The sequence below is a fragment of the Paroedura picta genome, chromosome 5 (genome assembly GCF_049243985.1).
Source record: "Paroedura picta isolate Pp20150507F chromosome 5, Ppicta_v3.0, whole genome shotgun sequence".
Classification (NCBI taxonomy): domain Eukaryota; kingdom Metazoa; phylum Chordata; class Lepidosauria; order Squamata; family Gekkonidae; genus Paroedura; species Paroedura picta.
This window is the reverse complement of record NC_135373.1, coordinates 113,183,138-113,208,942: the sequence shown is the minus strand read 5'-3', so window position 1 is coordinate 113,208,942 and position 25,805 is coordinate 113,183,138. Positions and strand designations below refer to the sequence as shown.

General features: G+C 46.2%; 1 protein-coding gene across 2 annotated transcripts in view; it reads right to left on the bottom strand.

Annotated features, from left to right (window-relative positions):
• B4GALNT3 (beta-1,4-N-acetyl-galactosaminyltransferase 3) overlaps positions 1-25,805 on the bottom strand; it is a 98,660-nt gene that overhangs the window by 10,154 nt on the left and 62,701 nt on the right. For both annotated transcript variants that reach the window (XR_013231415.1, XM_077339993.1), the window contains exons 3-17: positions 23,321-23,398; positions 20,065-20,160; positions 19,306-19,396; positions 16,613-16,713; positions 15,547-15,614; positions 14,485-14,563; positions 12,961-13,027; positions 11,465-11,608; positions 8,570-8,679; positions 7,271-7,371; positions 6,525-6,604; positions 4,787-5,798; positions 3,370-3,665; positions 1,461-1,614; positions 234-306 (exon numbers count right to left, since the gene is read on the bottom strand). Coding sequence is in view for 1 of the 2 variants with exons in the window: in XM_077339993.1 (XP_077196108.1) it covers positions 234-306; positions 1,461-1,614; positions 3,370-3,665; positions 4,787-5,798; positions 6,525-6,604; positions 7,271-7,371; positions 8,570-8,679; positions 11,465-11,608; positions 12,961-13,027; positions 14,485-14,563; positions 15,547-15,614; positions 16,613-16,713; positions 19,306-19,396; positions 20,065-20,160; positions 23,321-23,398 (2,550 nt within the window). In the remaining variant the exon portion in view is untranslated. The remainder of the gene's footprint in view (positions 1-233; positions 307-1,460; positions 1,615-3,369; positions 3,666-4,786; positions 5,799-6,524; positions 6,605-7,270; positions 7,372-8,569; positions 8,680-11,464; positions 11,609-12,960; positions 13,028-14,484; positions 14,564-15,546; positions 15,615-16,612; positions 16,714-19,305; positions 19,397-20,064; positions 20,161-23,320; positions 23,399-25,805) is intronic.

Sequence of the window (25,805 nt, the reverse complement as noted above, 5' to 3'; positions counted from 1 at the left end):
TGGGATTGAACTCCCAGCCTCATGGACAGACAGCTTCAGACAGCATGTCTGCCGCTTACCACTCTGCGCCACAAGAGGCTCGCTGGTCCCTACTTGTAACCATATACTTTCCTCAGTATGGCAAAAAGTAATTTGGAGGGGATTTTCAGAATTATCAAAAAGAGAAAAAAAAACCCCAACCTAAAACAAACTAATATAAAACAGAGTTCTTTCTTGAGCTCATCTCCCCTTACCTTCACGAGATCTATCCCTGCTTGCAGGCCTGCGGAACGTTGAAAATTCCCTGTTAGTCGTAGGTATTGGTACCTGGGGAGAAATAAAAGGAGGACTTTCTATTTTGCTTTCACTCACCTTCTCTCACTCGACACTTCTTGGCCAGGAAGTTGGGTATAACCTGCCACCACTATCTGGAACAGCCTAGCATGGACCACAACCAATGTGGCTGAAACCCAGAAGGACCCTGTTCTCTGAGGGCTGGATTCTGTACTCGTGCTGGTGGTAACTTATGACTGTAGGGAGTCTAATTCCAGACAGAATCACACCCTTCTAGCCAACTAACATGTACTTGGAAGAGTGTTCTTCTGTTTAAGAGGGCGCCGCAAAATTTGCATGACAGGAAATAACCATCCCTGTCCTTCATACTGAAATGACTGTAAAGCAGGTTGCAAATTTAAAGTGTCCTATAAGGAAGAGCAGCGTTCTGCGTAGAAGGGTCACATGGCTTTGTGCAGGTCTTGGAAGCACAAGAACATAATGATGGCATCTAGAAAACAGAGAAACATCCATCTCCTATATAGAACAGTGTAAAAAATATCTGGATATGTCCACACTATTTAAACACATTGTTGTTGTGGCATCATGCATTCCCTTTCCCCACTTCTTCCCTTCTGGAGTGAAAACTCCTCCCTACTGGGTCTAATGTTTAGTTACTTTATTTGTATAATTGATTTATTTATTATAATAATACGATTTATATGACCAGCCCTCCTGGCACACCGGCTCGGGGGTGATTACATCATACAATAGTTCAGTAAATAACCTTAAAACGATAAAATCACAGTTAAAAAAGGACAACATCAGACATAGCTGCGGCTCTGTTCAAGCTTGCCCATTTTGCTTTCCTTTCACCCATACAGGAGGCAGGCAAAGGCAATGGCAAGCCACCACTGAATCTAGCCTCGAAATCCCTATGGGGGTCACTAAAAGTCAGCTGCGACTTGAGGGCAAAAATAATTCCATAAAGAACTAAAAATGCCTCTGCATGTGTAACAGCTAACAGCTGAACTACTAGAGAGAACTTGGTCTCCAGAAAGGGAGAAGGCGAGGGAAATGAAGCAGAAGACCCGTAGTCTGTTCGAAATGGCTTCATCAATAAGGAATGTCATGTCTGCCCCGGCCCTTTATTGGCTCTGAACCTATGTGCCTGTGCACCTCTTTGTTTCAGGAAAGAACAACCTCACCTGCGCAAGGTGGACTTTTTCAGGGCCCTTTCGACATCCATGTCGTTACTGTCATAGTCTGTGATGATGACGTTGAAGTGCGGGTCCCTCGTCGCCCTGAACAGCTCTTCCATGTCCGAAATGAACTGCAGTACCCAGCGGGCCTGGTTTTTCACTGTTCGGCAGCAAGGAGAAGAACAGAATCAGAGCAAAGTTGTTTTCAAAGTGGTCCTTAATACTGGATGGACAAGATATTCACGCCTTCCACTTCCTGCACAAGTCCAGGTGAGAGATACAGCTCTGCGGTAGAGGATGTCTAAGCTTCTGAGTGAAACCCCAGCTTTCTCCAGTGCTGGACTAGACAGACAGTCGCTGAGGTTCCGTATAAGGCAGCTTAAAGGTAAAGGTAAAGGTATCCCCTGTGCAAGCACCGAGTCATGTCTGACCCCTGGGGTGACGCCTTCTAGCGTTTTCATGGCAGACTCAATACGGGGTGGTTTGCCAGTGCCTTCCCCAGTCATTGCCGTTTACCCCCCAGCAGCAAGCTGGGTACTCATTTTATCGACCTCGGAAGGATGGAAGGCTGAGTCGACCTTGAGCCAGCTGCTGGGGTCGAACTCCCAGACTCATGGGCAGAGCTTTCAGACTGCATGTCTGCTGCCTTACCACTCTGCACCACAAGAGGCTCTATAAGGTGGCTTACTAAGTTTTAATATTTTATAAGGATTTTTAAAAACCCTTGTTTGTTTGTTTCGTATTGTATCCCCAGATAGATGCTACCGGATGTCCAATGCATATGCAACTAAGCAACTGCATGGTTGCAGGGAAACAGATGCTAATAAGCAGTATGAAGGAAAACAGATATTCCTCTAGGCTTTACTTTCGGTTTCAAAGGGTGGTGCCCCATAGAGAAATCAAAGCAGAATCTTTACAGGGCCACCTGGCCTTTTTCAGAAAAAAAAACACTGGTTCAGACAAGGCTAAGACATGCCCAAAGGTTTATGTGCTGTGAAAAACATAGGAACATACCAGATCTGTCCGAATTTGGCACAAGAAAGCTGGATTCTGCTGTACAAATCAAGCACATTCGAGTGCTTTTTACATTCTGCCTTGGGGCTTGTTTCACCCTCTGTCTATTGGATGTGTTTTCAGCCATATCTCTATCTTCTGGGATGTTGCTAGGCATTGACCACTTGCTTTCGAGCCTATCTTGGCAAGCATAAATTACACAATAGGCTTGAACCCACGACAAACTGTGCTAAATCCTATAACTAGAATACCATTATTTTTTTAAAATCCAGTGACACCTTTAAGACCAAGATCCAGTGACACCTTTAAGCGGGGCCCAGCCGCGCAGGCGCAGACGCAGGGTGGGGGTCACCGTCGCGGGCGGGGGGGAGCCATCGTCCCGGACTGCTTCGGGCCTCGGTCGCGCCGCGCGGCGAAAGGGAGGCGTCGTTGCCCTCGCTGCGGCCTTCGCCGCCGGCCGGAGCCTCGCAACCCCCCCCCACCTTCCTCCTCGTGTGGCGCGGCTCTTAGGCCCGGGAGGACGGACTCCCCCCTCGCCCTCTCCCCCCCTCTCCGCCCTGGGCGGCGGAAGAGAAGGCGGCGGGGAGGATTTATTCAAGGTATGAAGATTTATTCAAGGTATGAGCTTTCGTGTGCATGAATGTATCTGAACATTCATAGTCCATGAACATCTGGAGGACCACAGGTTGACTATCCCTGCTGTAAAGTGCAGTGAACCACCTAAACTCACTCAAGCTGTCATATTGACCTTTCAACTCCTCAGAATCTCATCAGAACCAATCTAATGAGCCTGTCCACAGACATACTAGTGGCAAAGGGCCAAAACATCATTATTCTCCTGCTGTTATTGTTGCAAAATCTGAAATGCTGAGTCTACCACAGTTACCGTTTTCTTCCTCACCTGGCACAACGAAGTGGACCATGGCACGGTGGTTCCAGGAAAAACCCAACGGCCAACAAAGGATCGGTTCTTCGGGGGTGGCCATCAGATGGCGCCGGCGTCCCCAGGCCAAATCCTTCATCAGCTTCTCCTCCTCCGCACCGTGGATCCCTTGCCATTCCCGCGCAAAGATGTATTCTGAGAAACGGACGAGGCGCCCACCCCGCTCCAGCAACTCCAGCTCCAGAAGGTAGCGGCTGCCCCGCAAGTGGTCCTGACGCTTCTCCACGTTCACAATGCGCCGCAGCTGGAATTGCCTGCAATGGATAATGTTGTGCTTTAGCATCCGGGCTTTGGCTTGCATCTAACCTCCTACCAAGTCCATCATGCCAAAGCACATTAACCTTGCGAGATTCCTGCTGTGCCCTACACCTGATTTCCTTTCTGTCATAGCTATGCAATACGATGGGAACAGAGGAGCATGCAAGAAATGCAGCAGCCTGACATGAATTTCCTGCATTGGGCAGGGGTTGGACTAGATGTCCCTGGGGGGATTCCCTGCCAGTTCTATATTTCTATGCATAATTCCTGTGCATCCGGTCCTCATGAGCAGGGGTAGTCAACCTGTGGTCCTCCAGATGTTCATGGACTACAATTCCCACGAGCCCCTGCCAGCTGGCAGGGGCTCATGGGAATTGTAGTCCATGAACATCTGGAGGACCACAGGTTGACTACCCCTGCTTATAAGGATCTTTGAACTGAATCTTCTTATCCTGCTGAAGAATTCTTTTTGGCCATTGCAAGCCAGAAAAACCAGGCAAGTCCTTCTAACACCTGCAGTAACAATACCTTCCCTAAAAGACGTATTCATCGGCTCTTTAAGGAAAATGGCACCAGGAGTACTGGCCGGGTATAACTGTGAGGTGCTGAAGGAGAAGGAGGATTGCACCGTTCTTTGTGAAGCTCCTGAAGGGGGAAAGCTAAACAGGAGGAGGGGAACTGGGCAAAGGCCTTCATCAGCCTCTCCTCCTCCACACCGTGGATCCCTTGCCATTCCTGCGCAAAGACGCATTCTGAGAAACAAAGGAATATATATATATATACCATTAATTAACTCACATCCACTCAGGAAATAAATTTCAAATATATGTATAAACAATTAATTAATTCCCATCCATTCAGAAACCCTTGCAGGGCCATCAAAAACCCCAGGTCTGTTTCACAGTGAAGTTTGGTAATATTTCTAACAATTTATCTAGGCCTACAGCCGGGATAACCAATTGCTGGCTCTCTAGAGGCCAATGTACTACAATGATGGTAATTGTAGTCCATGGGCCTTTGGAGAGCCAACCTTTGGCCTCCCCAGCCTGCTTTTTGTATCATGAGTAAAGATCAGAGAGTTCCGATCTTCTGAGAAGCAAAGATCATTTCCCCTTACCCTTTGTGCCTCTGGTTGAGCTTCTTCAGGAACATACGTGTGATCTCTAGGGCTTCCTTTTCCTTCAGCAGCAGGTTCCCCGAAGTGTTGCACTTCAGATCAATCCAGTCTGACCTGAGCACCTGGAAGTCCAGGTTATTTGCCTTGAAAGTCTGCTCCCAATTCACCGGTTGGTCGAACAGAGGAATGTAGTCAAATCCGTCGTCGTCTTCTTCTTCTGCATCAACTTCACCTTCCCTGTCCTCTACCACCAGCTCCTCCTCCTCTTCCTCCTGAACCGAAGGCTGAACAGAATCAACCCCAGTAGGTTGCTGGGAACCCAGCTCTATCCTTCCCAAGATGACATTGGCAGCATCCGCTGCCTTATGCTGGGCTATATATGAATCCACTTGATTAAGCCACTGGTCCTCATGAACTGGTTGTTTCAGAAGAGTTGCCTCTACAGCACCTTTGACTGACCCCCGGGACTGAGTCCTTATTTTTGTGGTATCCACTGAGAGGACCTTGTTTTCACTGAGACCTACCTGAGCAGGACTGACTTCTCTTGACAGCTTTTTGGTTGAGTCTCTGGGCCTGATGGGGTCAAGCTCCCCAGCCATTCTGGGCCTTTTGTGAGACTGCAGCTCTCCATCTCCCACAATCCTCTTACTTACTCCTAACTCATGGACACTCCTGTCCTGAGGAGAGTCTCTGGAATTTTCTATGACTCTACCTTTCAAATGCGTCTTCCTCTTCAGTGACTTTCTTTTGGGGTTGTTTTTATTGTTGCTCTGATCCACGGAAGTCATTCTCAGATTTTGAGCTTCTTTGCTTCCTGTATTCTGGCCAGCATTGTCACTGGTAACCGACAAGAGAGTTCGGTGCTTTTGTGGAGAATAATCGTAAGGACTGGCATAATCTGCTGGCAGAGTGGGATCTTTATCAGCCTTGAGACTTGTAGGATTCAGTTGGGGAAGCGAGTCTTCTTCTGGATCTGCATACTGAGTATCATCAGAATTTTCTCCCTCAAAACCTGAAAAGGTTACACCAAAAAGGTTACACCACAGCTAATGCTTTGTTACTTTCTCGCTAAGTTGTGCCCAAGACGAGAAATAAAACCAACCATGTCCATCACCCACCTCTTGCCTACACCAGCCCTACCTTAAAGAGAGACTTCTTCCTGAGGATGGAGGTAGATCATAGTATTAAACGCACACATACCATGACAGTATCATTGCTGTCTATTGCAGGAACATTCCTTTCTTTTGAGAAATCTTCAAAACTTGCTTGTCCAGAGACGACAGTGAGAGAAGGATCTCCCCCCCCCCCCGCCTAAAAGACCCCAAAATAACCTTGGTCAGCAATACCAACCTTCAGCCTTTCAACAGAATTACTACCCAGTCTAACTTTCTCTTCCTACCTACATGTTGGAAGGCCAAACCACAAGAATCATGATTGGAATTTCCAACATTTTTAAACCATGAAATGCAGCCACAGTGTGTGCCCGTGTGCGTGCATACACGCATCTGTGTGCATATGCAAATCTGCCCCCAATCAGTAGCCATTTAAATCACTCCCCTCAAGTTTCAGTTTGCTCTTGGGGACGGCGGGAATACAGGTACTCTGAACGTTTCCTTCTTCCAGTGTGAAACTGCTTAGTTTGACCTTACCAATCTGAGGCTACAGTTCTTTGTTAACCATAACACCTAAGAAGAGTTATAAGAGACAAAGCTGGCATGCAGATTATGAAGTTCCATACCTGGCTGTTCTGTCATTTCCTCATAGTCTACATTTATCCCCTCTGGACGGTCAATTTTCATATACTTGGAGAATCCAAATCTGCATGAGTTAGAAAGAAACAGGTTTAAACAGTATTTAACACCACTTTGTTCAGCTGCTGTTTAATTTATTTACACCTTCTGCTTCATACAATCAGCACAATCCAGTAACTAAGGCTTTCTTGGTAGGTATCATAGAATCATAGAGTTGGAAGAGGCCATACCCCTATATCCACATATGAATGGAAGTCTCTCGTATGAAACATCTCTTCCTACTCCTTTTTTAGCAGCAGTAGGGCTATATACACATTAATGTACACATATTGGATTGCAAGGCGAACAAACTGATCAGTCCTAGAGGAGATCAGCCCTGACTGCTCCTTAGAAGGCCAGATCCTGAAGATGAAACTCAAATAATTTGGCCACCTCGTGAGAAGGAAGGACTCCCTGGAGAAGAGCCTAATGCTGGGCGCGATTGAGGGCAAAAGAAAAAGGGGACGACAGAGAATGAGGTGGCTGGATGGAGTCCCTGAAGCAGTCGGTGCAAACTTAAATGGACTCCGGGGAATGGTAGAGGACAGGAAGGCCTGGAGGATCATTGTCCATGGGGTCGCGATGGGCCGGACACGACTTCGCACCTAACAACAACAATTTTACTTAACAGTCCCCTTCTATTAAAATTCCAGTCATAAAACTATGAAACTTCTCCAAGAAGGAGGGGGTTTACCTGTCTAGGTAATAGGCATTTTCCTGGTAAAAGCACTTATTTTCTGTTTCCATGTGGCTCAGGCGGCTGTAGTCGTTGGGATATATGAAGGACAAATGAACCTGGAAAGAGCAGAAGATGGTCCCGTCACCAGAACAGAACTCCAGAATTATTTTGCATGACCTGATCGGAGATCTCCAAAGCTTTTCAGTTACAGCTCAGAGTGGCCATCTCATTCGTCTGCAAAATGCATGGGTCACTGTGGAAAATTTTGAGATCCACTTTGCTTTGTACCTGGGTTAACATGCATGCTATTTGATTATGCATTTATTCCAAGATGAAAGAGAAGAGGTAGGCACTCATTTTTTCCCCTTTACTTGAGGTTGCAGGTATAGTGCTTCAGGTCAAATAAAGAAATGGCAAACAGAGTGCGTTAAAAGACCACCGTTTCAGGATAATCAAACACCTGCATAACTCAGATGCCCCAAGCACTTCTATAAAAATTTCATTTCTGATGCAACATTAAGAACTGAGAATGTCATCTGGTTCTCCACAGAGATCCATCCTCTTATTTGGTGAAAACATTATTAATTTCAAGAAGTTTGACCCCAAAACTTTCAATCAGCTGGCTCAGATAGCAGCTCACAATAATTAGAAATACCTCATAAACAAGATATAGCTAGAAAGAGGGACCCTTGAGGGACTGCCAGATGAAACAAGTTTTCACCTGCTAGTGGAAGATAGTGACAAAGGGGGACAGATAAATATCTTTGGGGAGGGTTTTCCAGGCTTTGGTGCCATGGCTATAAGGCCCTCTTCGGGGTTCTCTAAACTGCACGCAAGGCAGAGCCTCCACTGATGGCCTTTGTGGTTGGGTATGTTCAGAAACAGACCAAAGTGGTGGGACAGGAAAAGGAAGGAGAAACGCAGAATCATAGAATCATAGAGTTGGAAGGGACCTCATGGGTCATCTAGTCCTGGGGTAGTCAACCTGTGGTCCTCCAGATGTTCATGGACTACAATTCCCATGAGCCCCTGCCAGCAAATGCTGGCAGGGATTCATGGGGATTGTAGTCCATGAACATCTGGAGGACCACAGGTTGACTACACCTGATCTAGTCCAACCCCCTGCACTCTGCAGGACACTCACAACCCTATCGTTCATCCACTGTAACCTGCCACCCCCTTAAGCCTTCACAGAATCAGACACATGCATGTGTCCACACACACATTATCCCAGAATGATGAAGCCATCCTTCACAGCTAGGCATTCACAGCTGGTGAGGGTTGGGGCATTTCTGGCTGGAAAGTGAGACTTACAAACTGGAGCCCCTGGTAGCGCTGCAGAGGGAATCCGTTGACTAGGTAGCTTGGCTTGTAAGGACAGTCTGGGAGAACCTTGCGCATCTGTGGTTTGCTTAGCAGAGGCACTGAGACAAAGGAACAGAAAGAGAGTCACATCATGGGAACAGCTCCAAGCAGAACAATCCCAAACAGGAGCCAAAAGCTCCTTCCAGGCAAATTGAACTTCATTTCTGCCTAGGGCATTTTTGACTATTATAAACTCCACAATTGGGTGTCCCTCCCTCCATAGGAATCTCCTGTCAAAGCAGAAGCTTCTAATTTGGAGGACTGGGTTTGATTCCCCACTCTTCCTCCACATGCAGCCAGCTGAATGACCTTGGGCCAGTCACAGTTCTTTCAGAGCTTTCTCCACCTCACCTATCTTACAGGGAGCTGGCGGTGGGGAGAGGAAGGGTAGGCGATTATAAGCTGCGTTGAGACTCCTTCAGATAGTAAAGAGCAGGGGACAAAAAAGCAGCATTCTCTCTCTCTCTCTCTCTCTCTCTCTCTCTCTCTCTCTCTCTCTCTCTCTCTCTCTCTCTCTCTCGCTATCTGTGTTGCCCATTAGAAATTCTTTCTATGGGGACAGCTACTTCATGAGGTACATCCAGCCCTCGAGGCCTTTTTCTCTGCTCCTGTATCTCTACCAACAGCGTTCATATGTGATATATAGCTTTCCCGCAATTTTGTGCACTTGTATATGAAAAATGCCATCAAGTCTCAAGGGATTTTCAAGGCAAGAGGTAAACAGAGGCGGTTTTGCCACGGCTGGCCTCTGTGTAGCAACCTTGGATCTCCTTAATGGTCTCCCATCCGTGCTAACCTGGGCTGACCCTGCTTAGTTCCCAAGACCCAATAAGATAAGGCTAGCCTGGCCCATCAATGTCAGGGCAAATTTCATTTGTAAGGGAAAGGAAAAAATGTTGTAAGAGGGAGAGAGAAAGTCTTCAATAGCTGTTATATCTCTCTGGATTTTCTATGAAATATCACAGCACAGAGCCCATGTAACTTGCTAGAACACATGTGATAATCTACATTTGTCTACAGAATAGTGTCTTCAAAGATACAGGCCTTGACTATTCCTGACCCACCATGCTGAATTCTTGTCATATGACAACTCTGAGAGCAGGGGAACTCTGCATTCAGACATCACTTAAGTGGCACTGAACCCAGAATGTGTGCACACCTGACTTTCTTACCCATGATATTACAATGCATAAATGCAGGTGAAAAACCCTGGTTAGAAACTGATTCCAGTTACCCATCTGTTCCACATAATATATTTCTGGTAAAGCTTTGAGGAGGAGCTGGCCTCATGGCTTAAGTGCCACTCAACGCTTAACACCCATTTAGGGCAGCTGTCCTGCCCCTGAGCACCTCCTCTGTCCAGCAGCCAGCCAATCGCCTTCCATCTCCCACCCCTGACCACTCCCTCCTCCTTTCACTTCTCTCCGAGGCTCGGAGGCTGCAGATCCCTGCCGCGTGAAAGCTGCCCCTGCCGGTGAGTTCCCTAACAGCTGCCTGCAGCCTTTCCAGGTCCTGGGGAGGGAAGGGCCATCACAGAGTTCTCCGCCCCCCCCCCAATCTAGCACCTGTTGTATTCCTGAATGCAATGGGCTTGGTCCCTAGTGATATAACAATGCATGAATGCAGGTGGAAAACTTCGGTTAGAAACCTGATTCCAGTTACCCATGATATAACAATGCATGAATGCAAATTAACTGCAGTCCATCCCCCCAAATCTGAGTCTGAACAGGAATTTAATTCAACTGTAGACCTGAGAGGGCAAACCCCTGTAACTGCATTAGTGCATCATGGATAATAAGGGCCATTTCACACGGGGATCTTTGTTGCAAATTGGTCACTGAATGAAAAATCGCCATTTAAAATAGTGGAATTCGTCGTTTTGCACACCTGGCTTTGTAGTGGAATCAGTTGCGTTTTTTAGCGTTTCCCACAGGCTTCCGGTCTCGGCAGAAATCGCTAGAAAGGAAGCGCTATTGCCAAGCTCGTCCCGCCCCTGGCCGTCAAGCAGCCAATGGGCAGCCGTTAGCATGCTCCAAAACAGCCCCTTTCCCTTTAAGAAAGGTTTTTTTTAAAAAAAAACAGACCCATAGCAACGAATCTATGTAGATTCGTTCCAACGGAGAGACCCATCCAGCTGCCTAATGTGAGCTGTCGTTTGATTGTATGATCGTTGGCACGCTGCCTCGAGTGATTAAAAAAAAATCCCCCCCACCTCTCACGGCCCCGATTTTGGGCTGAATTAATGTGTAAAAAATAAAGGGACTTTATTTCAGCAAACGGGCTTTTATGTGGTTTGTGCTTAGTGACTAAAGGTGAAGGACTGAAGCCAGGGAAGCCTCTAAACAGAAAGAGGCTCGCCGGTGCGTTTATCCCCGCTCGCTCCGAGAAAAAAAAATGGCGATCGCTTCGCCGGAAGTTTGGAGGACAGGCTCAGGAGGAGGGACTTTGAAGAACCCGCAACAATGGTAACGCACAGGTCTTTAGCGCTAGTGTTGCAAATGGGTTGCAGGAGTGTATCGCTATCCGGAGGGTGAATCCACTTTTCTGGATTCCCCTGAAAGCGCTAAAACGAAGCGCTTTTTGCTGATCGGTTTCAGGAGTGTTGCAGATTGTCTACGACGTCGTGGGTAATGCCAAATTAGTAGCATTTTCAATTAGCAACCATTGTGCTATTTTTAAGCCGTGCGAAATGGCCCTAAGTTTCTACCTGGGATTCTCCACATGCATTACGTGTTTGTCTCTGTGTAAAGGACTGAGATATGTATGCAACAAGGGAAAAAAGCCAAGCTCATACATTTTCCAGCTTAACGGGCTTGGAAGTGCTGTCTGAACACAGACGTTTACCTTTATAGATGGTGTCCCGAGGGTCAGGTTTTAGCATATCTGCTGGGTGTTCCTGCGTATGCCGACTCTGTGTAATCCGGCTTCTACGAGTGGCCAATGATTGAGGGATGTGATCGATCTCATCCATTTTCAAAAGACTTTCGTCTAGGAACACCCCCCAAAATAGCAAGGAACAGAATGGAAGAAAATAAGAATCGTTAGCTCAGAGAGAAGAATGTTTTGGTGTTTATCCTCAATTTTGGCACGCGTGCCCAACGAATATTAGCAGATTTACTCCAAACCCTCTTGACACGAAGTACTGGCAGCTCTTAGAGACAACCCAAGCCATGAACACGCTATGGACTTAATCCAGTTTCGCTGCCATGACTTTCTTGCAATTAACTCTTGGAATGATTGTTCTGTGAGGGGCTTCAGATTTTAATAGCACACTGTGAGAACCCTGCCCTGCACCCCTGGCCTGGTAGGCCCGAGCCTAATAGTTATATTAATAGTTATATTGTGCCATCCCCCTCAGGCCTCAGACACAATGAGGAGGTTTGTTGTTGTGTTTTAAAACTATCCTCCTCTCCCTTGCGTCCACATCCTCCTCACTTGGGAGCCAGTACTGGCCTATTCTCCTCTGCCTCTTTCCTTCATCCCTTTAAAGGACCTCACCAGACCTGATCCAGGTCACAGAGGCTCCTTCTAACTTGAAGCATGAGAAGAATGAGGCAACTCTTATGGGAGATATTTATAAGCCTAAGGAGGTGGTGAGCTCCCCCTCACTGGCAGTCTTCAAGCAAAGGTTGGATACACACTTTTCTTGGATGCTTTAGATGCTTTGGGCTGATCCTGCGTTGAGCAGGGGGTTGGACTAGATGGCCTGTGTGGCCCCTTCCAACTCTAGGATTCTGTGATTCTATAAGCCCACCTTCCTTCCAGGCAACAGGGTCCTGAGATGAGTGATGGATTAAAAACCACATATATCACAGAAAGATCAAGACACCAAATGATAAATAGCCAGCAGAAATGTTATGAACACAACCATATAAGACCCCAGTCCCAAGGCCAACAAGCCAGTAGAAAGCCTTAAAAAAGGAGAAATGTTATCAATAAAACTCATAAAAGAGCTCTGCCCTCACCAAACTCAAAAGCCTCCACTGGAGGAAGCCACAGGAAAACAGGTTTGAATTTTGTTTATGAAGCAGACCTTCCCAGTTATCAGGGGACAATCAGGCCTCAGAGTCCCAAAATCCAAACATGTTTATGGATCTGGCAACCCAAGCAGAGTTCCAAATTCTATGGACAACAAAAGCCCACTTATCAAGCCTCCTTGTTTTCTTTTCTCTCTCACAAACTCAGCTTCTCCCAACACCCCCGGAAACAAAAGAGATATTATATATGGAAAATACACAAGAAATGCACATTCCTTCTTGAGCCTGGCATATGCTACATTTAGAGAAAATGAGAAAGGGACGCTCGGATGGCATCATTAACACTCTGAGGGGGGCACTTACTAGTGAAAAGGGAGAGGGACGGAGAGTCAATGACTGCAAATGTAGACTCTGGATCATTCAGCCTCCACTGAAAGAACAAGACAGAGGAAGACAAGGTTAGTTGTTAAATTCATCCGCTGGAAAAGAAAACAAGAGCTGTAGCCCAAGGTAAATGTAGTCCCTAAGTTCATCTAGTCCAGGCCTGGGGTTTCTTGATGGCCCTGGAAGGGTTTCCTGAATATTTTAGATATTTTTAAAATTCCACCAGGCTGGGGCTAGAGCTCACCATTCTACTTGTTGGAGATTCAGAGAAGAATACAATGTTCTCTTCTCCACTTTATCCTCCCAACCACCCTGTGGAGTAGGCTAGGCGGCAGGTGTGGGACTGCCCCAAAGACACCCCAGGAGCTTCTATGTCAGAGGGAAGATTCAAACCGGGGTCTCTTGCATCCTTATTTGAAGTTCAAACCACTACACCATACCGTCTGTTAATCAGTCTGGAGTACATTTGCATAGGATGGCACCAGTATGCTACAGCCTTAACATCAACACACTAGAGCAGGGGTAGTCAACCTGGGGTCCTCCAGATGTTCATGGACTACAATTCCCATGAGCAAATGCTGGGAGGGGCTCATGGGAATTGTAGTCCATGAACATCTGGAGGACCACAGGTTGACTACCCCTGCACTAGAGAATGTCCTATTAACCTCAGTGGGTCAATGCAAACTGCATTAGTAAGATTCTAGTTAGGATGACACACACAGCTGACGTCTGGCTTGCTGGGTGTTGAGCCCCATTTGCAGAATCCTTCCTGATTTTGGTTCTTTTTCACATATTATGAAAAAGAAGACAGTCCTCTTCTTACCACAGGATGGCCCATGAAGAACGAGAGGCTGGAAAAGGCTTCAAATAGCAAACCGAAGTAACTCTCAGGATATGATCACAATCTTTTTTCCCTTTAAGAAGATCAATTTCAGTGCAGGAAACAGCAACCTGCATGGCAGCCTGTGGTGCAAGCTTCTATCCCCACTTCCTTATTGTTAACTACACAGATTGATGAGTTGATGTGTGCACTATCCATGCACTCCCAATGGGGAAAAGTAGCTAGCATCCTGCTTTATTCATCAGAGCAGCCTTTCTCAACTTTTTTACCATTAGGAAACCCATGAAACCTTCTTCAGCCTTCGAGAAACCCCAGAAGAGGAACAATTGTGCAGCATATGGCTGGGAAGCAGAGCTGTGTACATGCCCACCCAGGGCCTCTCCTCTTCCTACCCCCTCCAGGCCCAGCGTTGGCCACTCTGGGAGGGAGAGCGGATCGACATGACCATATATAGTCATATCACCTGATAAATGTTTAACACACACACACAATTAATTAACTCCCACCCATTCGGAAAATCCTTCCAGGCCCATCAAGAAACAACAGGGTTTTAGGAAACCCTGGTTGAGAAAGCCTGCATGAGAGCTTTGTAACTCCTCTCCCATAGCAAACTCAGGCCAAGCCCCTGCACAGTTAGCCGAGCAAATGCATTAAGCACTTACTGCCACCTCCACGTGGTCTGTCCCTTTATCATCTTGCTTGTGCAGCACCTCAAAATAGTACCTCTTTGCTGCTGACAACCTTTGGGGAAAGATGAGAAACACAGAGAAAGAGAGATGAACCCAAGTCGGACACTGTCCTCTAGGCCAGAGGTAGTCAACCTGTGGTCCTACAGATGTTCATGGACTACAATTCCCATGAGCCCCTGCCAGAGTTTGCTGGAATTGTAGTCCATGGACATCTGGAGGACCACAGGTTGACTACCCCTGCTCTAGGTAACAACCCATCATTCAGTTGAACAAGGACTGCATTCCTGTTTCTCTAGGTGAGATGAAGATGTCAAAGTGTATAGGAACAAGCTCTCTTTGAGTCCTCTGATAATACCTCCTCTCTAGCCACTGAATTCCAGCTTCTTGAGCTCTGGAAATGTGGGCTAGATTCATCCAATCAACTGGTTTAGCTGTACAGTGATAAGGTTTTCATAGTCAGCCCCTCCCCATAGCTTCTTCCTTTCGCATGATGAAAAAGGCTGTGATGGGGAACAGCCCCAGACATTACAGAAGACCAAATCTTTCGCTGAGCAAGGCAGCTAGTAACAATTGCAATACATGCACAAATAATGCCAGATTGCACAGATTCACCTTTGTAACTAATGCAAAACTCAGCATTAATGTGTTTCATTGGAGGAGGGAAGGGAGAAATCAGGTGTCCTGTAGGAAATCACAATCAACACCACCAGGGGGCACTCTGAAATAGCCTTAAACAGAATACTTAAAAATACACTCGCTCTCCCCTGATAAAAAGACAAAGAGAAGCCTTAAAGGTCGCCTCCTTTCCAAAACGTTTTGAAGTCACGAAGTTCTACGAATGACATTTCAAAAAAGATCTTCAAAGGTGAAAACGTTCCTGTCACTAAACTGGGGGAACAGAGGGAGGATTGATAAGAGACCCGCAAAAGCCATGCAGGCTTTTGTTAAATGCAGAGCAAACAAGCAATATTGGCTCACACCTAAAACAGTGAGTCATGGGAAGCTGATGACTAGATTGGCAGGCAAGTCACTCACTTCACTGGCTTTGACTTTTGGCTCCTAAACTTCCCGAACTCCCCGGGCGCCGTCCATTCCTTCCCAGTCTGCAAGAGAAAACAGAGAGTTGTCTACCCTTTACCATTAGACATCATTCCCACAGAGCTGCAGCAGGGTTTTTCATGGCTTGCTAAGTGGGCATGAATCCAGCCCAAAGTTAAATATTCAAACGACTGGGAAAGAAGTGAATCCTGCCCCTCAAAGTACGGAAGGGAGCGAATCGAATATGAACAGGCACTGGCAGTTGTGCACACCTGTTGTTTAAATGGGGCAAAATAACAGGACCTGAATGCGATTGTGGTGCAGCCCACCAAACTATTTTCCATCTGTCACAGGATTGTGAGCATCGTGCTTTCCAGGGAGATGTGACGGAGCTCTTTGTACTCCCCACCCCGACAAGGGAGGCCTGGGAAAAGGGAGAGAGTAGCCCTTAGCAGAGCAACCTGGTCGAAAAGGGCAGGCAGAAGGGGAGCTCAACATAGCTTCCTCCCAGGCTGAGAGATGCCGAAAGAGAAGAAGAGCTCAGCAAGTGAGGAGAGAGAACTGGTGGGGGCTCTGGGGTAGGCGGGTAGGGAGGAACAAGCCAGTCCTGGGTGATATCCCCCGCAGGAGACAGTGCGCCACTCTGAACAAAGCATGGTGCCAGCAAGACATGTGATTGTTGTCCGAATGCGCATGGAAGGTCCATGCAATGCACTCTTCCTCTGGATTCAAGACCAGTATCATCTTTAAGACCAACAGGGTTCCCAGGGTAGAAACTTTAGGCAGTCAAAGCTTCTGAGCATCCACTCTCAAAAGAACACGCCCTGCTGACCTTGTTAGTTTTTAAAGATGCTATTGGACTCGAATCTCGCTCTTGTCCCGCAGGCCAACCTGGCGACCCATCTGAAACTACCCTCTGCCCCAGCAGCAACATTACTGATGTATGGCTTTGTGACGGGGCAGTGTTTGAAAGTGCAGCAAGGCATGAAACGCATGTTTCTCTCCGAGAGCAGGTGACGACATTAAAACAAAGAAAGAGAGAGGGAGAAAGCGGATACGGTACCTTTCCCACACTGGCCAGGAGCTGGATGCCAGGGACGTTCTCATCCGCACTCAACCAGAACTCTGCATTGTTATCCGCAGCTATGGCAAATTGAAACTCGCCTGCAGGAAGGAATACTGGGGTTAACATGGGCAAGATCATCAGTGGTTCTCAACATGGTGGCCGGGACCTCTTTGGGGGGGTCGAATGACCCTTTCCCAGGGTTTGTGGCAGGGCAAGCAGCTTGGCCGGGGTGGGGGGTGCCATCCACACAACATCCTTGTGGGGTAGATCGAGGCAGAGCGTTCATCTGTCTGGAGCAGCGGAAAGGAGCGAGATCGGCATGGTGGGACAAGAGGCAGAACTGAACTGAGAAACCTTGGGGAAAAAACCAATTTATACACAGTCATGAACAATGGATCTTCACGCCATTGGTCAGTTTTGGTTTAATTCCTGTGAAAGAACACTTGCAAAATTTTATGGTTGAGGTTCACCACATCATGAGGGACTGTATTAAAGGGTCGCGGCATTAGGAAGGTTGAGAACCACTGAGTTAAAGAGAAGATGGCCCTCTTCGTCTACAGAGAGTCAGACAGAGTCCTTTCTTGGGAAGTCAGAGAAGCCTAGCCGGCAGATTTCCCATTCCCCAATTCTGTACTGTAGTAAAAATCTAGGAGCAAGACAGAATATTCTATGAAAATCCAAGCACTTTTTCCCTGACCATCTCTCAGTGCGGGAGAACACTTCCCAGAGGCCAGGCGAGGCAATATAATGCTTCCCTGCTTGATTGATTGTCTCCCTTTGTTCAGTATAAATCATTGGACCAAGTGGGTTCTGGCTCTCGAAAGCTTATGCCACAATAAATCTGTTCGTCTTTAAGGTAACATGAGACTCCATGTTATTTCGGCAGGGGCAGTTGTTCCATCTGATGCCACATCTGTTCACGTTTGTCCTAAAATAATAATTGTGCACTGTCGAGTAAGTCACAACCAACTCATGGCAGCTGACTCAAGGCTGCTATAAAAATCCGATGCTCTAAAGTAGCATAGTTTTAAGTTCTATCTTATGATCTGTTTTAAGTTGTATTACATTAAATGGCCATATTCTCTTGGTCTCTTGTGTATCGACTTCATATAACTTGGACTGAACGACTGTAATAAAGTTTGATTGATTGATTGACTGATTGACTGACAGGTCCACCGGGGTTTTCGTGGCAAGAGATAAGAGGAAGAAGTTTGCCACTGCCTTCCTCTGCAAGGCCACCCTGGATTTTCTTGGTGGGCTCCTGTCCAATTGCTTACTATGGTTGACTTTGCTTAGCTTCCTAGCTCTGGTGAAATGGGTCTATGCCGGGCTATCAAACTGCTTTAATCGCCACTGTTCTCCAAAAAGAATCTCTAGATTCTCCCCAGTGTTACAAATCACTAAGAAAAAAAAACAATGACAGTCAAACTGATATCATTAAGTCATGAAGACTTGTCCTCATGTTCAATTCAATAGGGAAATCTCAAATAATTGTTTTCCCCAATTGTTTCTTGGCTCCCTTTGGTTTAATTACACAATTCCTACCTTTGTTATTCTGCCTACCTGCAAAATGTTCTAGGCAGGAGTACATACCGTTAAAAACGGCAAACAGGCCAGAATCAAACTCTAGCAAGACCCCAAAAATAAAAAGTCTAAGCATGGCAATATTGATAAATGGAGTAATAGTGATCGTAGGCACAACCTGGCCAAAGTTATAAGAACATTAAAAAAACCTCTTGGTACCCGATAGTTCGGTTTTAAGTACATCTGTCATTAAAATCAGTGAGACTTAATGGTGCTAAGTGTGGCTGGAGCCTATAACTGCTAATTAAAATGCTAGTAAGTAGGAGTTTAGTGTCTAATAAAATCCTCGAAGCTCCCCCCCGGGGGGGCCACTATAACACCAAAACGGGAAGTAAAAGGCTCCCAATAAGTCATGCTTCAAATGAGATTCTGATACGCATGAAACTGTGGTTCAATGTTACTACCTCTGTTTTGTAGGCGGAAGATCTCAGATTCAAAACCCAGCATGTCTAATGAAAAGGTTCAGGTAGTAGTTGATGTGATAGACCTCCACTTGAAACCCTGAGGACTTCTGCCTCTAGACCAGGAGTGGTCAAATTGTGGCTCTCAAGATAGAATCATAGAATCATAGAATCATAGAGTTGGAAGGGGCCATACAGGCCATCTAGTCCAACCTCCTGCTCAATGCAGGATCAGCCCAAAGCATCCTAAAGCATCCAAGAAAAGTGTGTATCCAACCTTTGCTTGAAGACTGCCAGTGAGGGGGAGCTCACCACCTCCTTAGGCAGCCTATTCCAAGGCTTCTTTGTGTGAGGTAACATGGTCCCCTACAAATGGCAGCCCTTTTGAAAAGTACTTTAGCTTTTTCTTTGTCAATTCAGGAAATAAGTCATGAAGGAAATGTTACTGTTGCACTAAAGAATACTGTGGTTCTTTGAATAAGGGCAAAAAGGCAATACAGGAAAAGACGAAACGCTTATTTTGACTGTGAAAAACCTGAATATATTTGTTTAGGAGCAAAAAAAAAAAGTCTGAATAAAGATGAACCTGCTTCAAAAATACGGACATGAGAAAACCAAAAAGGTGTGCTGTTCTGTGCATGAGATTGCATCTCTGCTTCCAAGAGCCCTCCTCCAACCTGAGCCTGTTTTTCAGCCTCTCCTCACCATCACTGAATGGATGCAGGTAGCCGAATATGCGCAACCCATAGTTGGTCCATTTGGGAGACGCTGCCAGTTTCTTTAAAGTGGTCCGTATCTGAAAATACAAAGGAAGGCAACAATTAAAATAAAATCACTCAGTGGAGGAAAACAGAGAAACAGCGAGCAGAGTATCTCTGCAGAAGGAAAGGGGAGAGTACAAAATGCCATACAAGGATAAAAAATTGAAGAATCCACGTAATCTGGAATAGGGATAAATTCCAGGGAGATAGCCGTATTTCAGTACAGGCCTGTGTAGAGCTAAATCCAGTCTAAAACCAATGAACCCAATGTTCTTAGACCAGGATAACTCTTCTCAGGATGCACTGACATTGTGTTAAGGACTCTAGTCTGCAAAAGCTTATTCTCAGTAAATCTGCGAGTGTTTTAGAGCAGGGGTAGTCAAACCTGTGGTCCTCCAGATGTTCATGGACTACAATTCCCATGAGCCCCTGCCAGCAACAGAATATTCTAGCCCTACAAAATGGCTTATTGCCAGCCAGAAATGATCCAGATAAAAGATTTCAACCAAATTGACACATGTATCTAACATTTTGGGGACAATTTCAGTGGCTTCAATTCTCTTCCACGATGGGCTTGTGGTTCATTTGACGCCAAAAAAGACTGTTTGCGCTCAACAAGGAGGCTATACAAAACTTATGGAGAACATATGGCTCTTCTTCACTTGGCACAAAAAAACAACATGGTTGGTTACAGAACACTCACGTGAGGGTACAAAGGGAAGTGGAGGTTCTTCCTCAGCTGCTCAATAGAGCTTCCGCACCAGTCTTCAAAGACATGGAGATTGACTTGGCCTTGGAACTGCAGGCACAAAGAAGAACAAGGAGACAACTCAACCCAATGCCCACAAGGCTACTACCACATACAGCTAGATGGCCAGAGTTCAAAACAGGAGCCATGTTGGAACAGGCCAATGGCCCATCTAGTCCAACACTCACAGTGGCCAAAACCAAGGTGCCATCTGGAGGACCACCAATGTGGCCAGAACTTCAGAAGTTTCCCACTGTTCAGTGTGGCAGGATGGCAGGTAAGAATTGAGAGGAGTGCAAGAAGGATCAAGTGCATAAAAAACTTTAATTTGGACTGGCTATAGATTCGTATTCTTAATATATGACACAGTGAAAATCCCTGAAAGGGAGTTTGAAGGGAGGATAATACCTGAGCCTCCATTAGACCATTTACGCACTGGGAACTTCACTGCCCCAACTCCCATGCAGGAGCACAAATGCTCCCTTGTGTGTATGCAGGAAGAGGTGGGGCAACCTACCACAACTAAAACTCCATCCTGCAGCTGAGCATGAAACCTCCAGTGCATAAACGGTCTTAAAGTGGAAATCCAAAGTCCTTCACTTTGGCATACACAAATCGGAGAAAGCAAGGGGTAACGTAGGAGGCAAAGTCAATAATCAGGCTGATGTAGCAGCTGCTGTTTGTTAGTTGCCTGGAATTGTCAGCATACCACTGTTCATTTTTTAAATCAAATTAGTTAATATGATGCAAATCCGGAGCCAAGGGAGCTGAGCAAGAATGGAGTCATTTGTTTTTGGTGTCCCATGTGCAAAATAGTAGTCATGCAATTCCCTCCAGAGAAAATCACACTCATGCAAAAATGGAACTACAAGTAGAATATGGGACTGGGCAGCCAGAAGCAATACATGTCGGGAGCACTTGCACTATCATAGTTGCAATAACCCAGAACCTGGTGCAATGTCATAGCAGAAGCAACCATCCACCATAAGGATGTCCTCCTAGGTGAGGTATAAGGTAAGATGAAGAAGAGTTGGTTCTTATATGCCGCTTTTCTCTGCCCGAAGGAGTCTCAAAGCGGCTTACATTTGTCTTCCCTTTTCTCTCCCCACAACAGACACCCTGTGAGGGAGTTGAGGCTGAGAGAGCCCTGATATTACTGCTCGGTCAGAACAGCTTTATCAGTGCTGGGGTGAGCCCAAGGTCACACAGCTGGCTGCATTTGGGGGAGCGAGGAATCAAACCCGGCTCGCCAGATTAGAAGTCTGCACTCCTCATCACTACACCAAGCTGGCACAAGTCCTCTTCCTGCTGATTAATATCTATCCAGAGCCAGCACATGACTGGTGTGAATGATGTAGAACAAAGACCAGGAACTGAACTGAATCAGGGTGACTATTTGGGTCTTAGTTTCTGTTGCTTCTCAAGTTGACCATAGTGGACTGTGAGACGATGGCAGATTCGATACAGCGGCTTACCATCACCTTCCCTTCCTCTCCCCACAGCAGACACCTCGTGAGCAGGGCTGGTTTATCTATATAGCATGTGCTACGTCCTGCATTTCCAGGGGCCCTACATGATGCCTTCCCTCCATGGATCAGGGATCCCCCAGCCTCTCTCCTCCCCCATTTTCCCTCTTTTAAGGACACCTGGAGTGATACTACTTTCCACTGTGGAGGACCCCTCTGCCCCCAGCCTGGCTGCTCCCAATGCAATTGTACTCTGCTAGGGCCCTGCAAATCCTTATTCCACTCCCTCTTGCAAGGTAGGTAGAGCTGAGAAAGTTCTGATTGAACTCCGCTATGGAAACAGCTCTAACAGGACTGTGACTAGCTCAAGGTCACCCAGCTGGCTGCATGCAGAGGAGCGGGAAATCAACCCTGGCTCTCCAGATTAACAACTGCCACACTTAACCACTACACAAGTGTACAGTTTTCTCAAAGGGGTTCCTATCCCAGCCCCATGACTAGCTTCCTTGGCCATTTCTCTGTCCCATGAACCCAAATTGTAACTGAGCAGCCCCTTTCTGGCTAGGTTTTGACAAAATGCAGAGAATTGACTTCTGAAGTAGCTTGTGCATGTGTTGGGGGTGGGGGTGGGGGTGGAGAGGGCACTTTCAAATCTGTAGCCACTAGGAAAACTTTGCTCAATTTCTGTTCTTATATTGTTTTGTTTTTAATTTCTTGGCAGCTCATTATCTCTAGGGAAAATCAGCTGCTTGCAATCTGAGGAATGTGCAAATGCCATTGAAGATAAAACAGACAAAAAAGGGGGTTTGAGTTGGAGAAGAAAGGAGAGATTGTGCTGCTGCCTAGACATTTTTGAAGTTACATTCACATGACGCTTCTGTCTTTGCCCCACAGGTCCAGGCCCCACCCTTCTCGATAACTTCTGAAGACTGGGTGATATTTAGTAGCTAGCAGCTTGAAGCTGTATCCATACATCCTGTGCAAAACTATGCACTTGCTGGATTTTCTTAATAGCCCCCTCAACAAAGACCTGTTTTGTTCTCAGGTGCATCCGTTCAACTCAAACACCTCCAGGCAAAGAGGAGGCCTATTGTCTGCCACCCTGGCAGGCACCGAATATTCCAAAAAGCACAAGATGCCCCTTTAAGAGACACCTGTGTAGTGGTTTCTAAAATGCACGTAGTTAAATTGCCAGTCCCTGAGCATGTTATTTTTCTTGCACAGAAGTTTGAATTGTGAGTGTCTCTTGCGTACTTTGCTTCCCCAGCACGTCTTATCTGCTTCAGCAAATGACTCTAGTGGCAAAAGCGGGCATACCGCCTTGGCCAGATTCACTAGGGCAGGGGTTGGCAAACTGTGGCTCTCCAGACATCCACAACTACAATTACCATGAGCCCCTGACAGCTCGATGTCTGGAGAGCCACGGTTTGGCCATTCCTGCACTAGGGAGAAAAACTTCTGGTTACAAAAGTCTCTTGCAGATGGAACAAGAGTTAAATCCCCCAAACCAATAAACCTGGGGGAATCTTCTTTCAAGCTTTTAAATCCTTCGGCATCTTCTTTCAAGCCTAACAAAGCAAAATCAGATTGGCTAGCAGACCTCAGTCTAATCCTTGTTGATCAGAGAATGAAGCTCTACCCCTGCCTCTCCACAAAAATAGGTTGTTATTGGCCAAGGCCTCAAACCCACAACTTCATGTTCATCTTCAGATTTCTAGTAGCAAGGTATTTTATCGAATATTAACCTCAGGCCTCCAAGGGGAAGAGTTGTCCAGCGTTGCTGAATCATTCTTCTTGTTCTTGCTTCCTTGGTGCACCGGATTCTAAATCCATACAGAGAAAAAAAATGAGGGTGATATTGGCATTTTTCTACCTGTGCCAGGTGAGGCAGCTTGCACCTTACCTCTTGGATCCAGATCTAGCCAAAGTGATCCATGCGATGGTCACCTCTAGGCTAGATTTCTGCAACTCACTCTGTGCAGGGCTGCCCTTGAGACTGCTCCGGAAACTCCATGCAGCAGCCTGAGTCCTGACAGGGACTCAATGGGGAGCACATAGAACACCAGTACTCTTTCAGTTGTATTGGCTCCAGATTGGAGACCGAATCAGGTTTAAGGTGCTAATGCTAACCTTTAAAGCCCTAAATGGCCTGGGAGTGGCCTGTCTGCCAGACCATTCCTGGCGAATTTACCGGGGAGGAGTATGAGGAAAGATGGAAAATAATTATTGACCTTAATCACCAGTCTGGATTTTGAGGGGCCATTATTGGATTACAAACGTTTTAATAATTTTATGAGGACTGTATTATGTTTTATAGTGTTTTTTTTAAATTAAAATTTATTTAATAAATAACAATCAACAAACGCCCCACCAAAAACAAAATTCACCCAACACGACTCTGTAGCTTCATGAAAATTTTGAATCCTGTAAACCAGTGGTCCCCAACCTTTCTGAGGTTGGGGACCGGCAGGGCATCGGGGCGCGGCCGGTGGCCCGCGCGGGCCACGCCCACGCATCGGGCCACGCCCGCATGGGCACGGCCGGCCCTGATTCCCTCTCCCCGCCCTCCTGCAGTAAGAAGCTTCCCGGGCCGCAAGCTTGCGGCCCGGGAAGTTTTTTACTGCGGGGGGGGGGCGGGGAGAGGGAGCCGCGGCCCGGCGCCATGGCCTTCGCGGCCCGGCACCGGGCCGCGGCCCGCAGGTTGGGGACCACTGCTGTAAACAGTGTCCATTTTATTTATTACATTTCAACTGTTCATCATAATTCCAAGTCGCACATTACAATACTAGTTCACATATCTTACAGTCTGAAAATTTCTTAAGTGATTTGCCAATTCAAGCCAAATTGTATTGAAATCTTCAATCTTTTTCTCCCCTTGAATTATTTTAATGTTATTAGTTAACTTTTCCAAGATCATAAACTGCCTAATATTTTTTCGCCAATTATCTAATGAGATATTATCTGCGTTTTTCCAGTCAGTGTTGCTACCCATCCCGAGCCAAATGGAAGGGCGGGTTAGAAATAAATTACTATTACTATTATATCTGTGCACAGACATCAACAAAACCTATCAAAGTCAGCCAGTCACAAAAGTTGTGCCACTGAAAGTGTTACCATTTAGCTGATTTTAAAACCAACCCAAATGTTTACTTCTGTGTCACTTTATTTTTCAAGAATCCTAACCGGGATGCTAGTAAATATTCTTGAAAATAACAACTTGTCTGCAGTTCTGTTAATTGCCTCCAGGTAATTTGGTTAAGGGAACCATATTGATCTTTGGCTTTTCTTTGTAAGGCCCTAAATTGTAAAATAGATGTGCATGGAGTTGATTCTTTTAAAAACATTATTTAAAACTGTTTTAGCCTGGAAATTGTTGTTTTTACTGTCTGTGGCTTGTTGTTATGCTCTTTTTGCTCTTTTTAAAATGCTAGGGTTTTTTTAGTGTTGTATTTTAAGTAATATTTTAATGGGTTTTTGTTTTGTAAGCTGCCTCAGACAGGTTCCCGACAATTTGGCATAAGAATTTTCTAAGCAAACAAATGGTGCCTACCTACTTCCATCTGGGAGAGCAGTAAAAGACGAAGATTTTCATGGAAAAATACCGAGAGCAAATAAATCAAGTGGCTGAGCTCTGTTCATTCTCCGCTGACAACCTCTGGTCAGAATTTGGGCTCACTCGTGCTACAGAAGGCAACCCTTGAGGGTACTTGTGTGGTCCATTAGCTGATAATCTAATTTACCCATCTCTTTTTGCTATGTTTTCAGATAGTTAATTGGCTAATGGTAAAGGTAAAGGTATCCCCTGTGCAAGCACTGAGTCATGTCTGACCCTTGGGGTGACGCCCTCTAGAGTTTTCATGGCAGACTCAATACGGGGTGGTTTGCCAGTGCCTTCCCCAGTCATTACCGTTTACCCCCCCAGCAAGCTGGGTACTCATTTCACTGACCTCGGAAGGATGGAAGGCTGAGTCGACCTTGAGCCGGCTGCTGGGATTGAACTCCCAGCCTCATGGGCAGAGCTTTCAGACTGCATAACTGCTGCCTTACCACTCTACGCCACAAGAGGCTCATCGTTAATTGGCTAGGAAAGAGACAAAAGGAATGGTGAATTTTGATTTCCCAAGGCTTAGGGAAGGGAATGAATGTAAAATCGGCCCCAAAATCAAACTCCAACACAAAACTAAATAAACTTTCACTGAAAGTTCTCCTCCTTTTCAGACCAGCTAAACC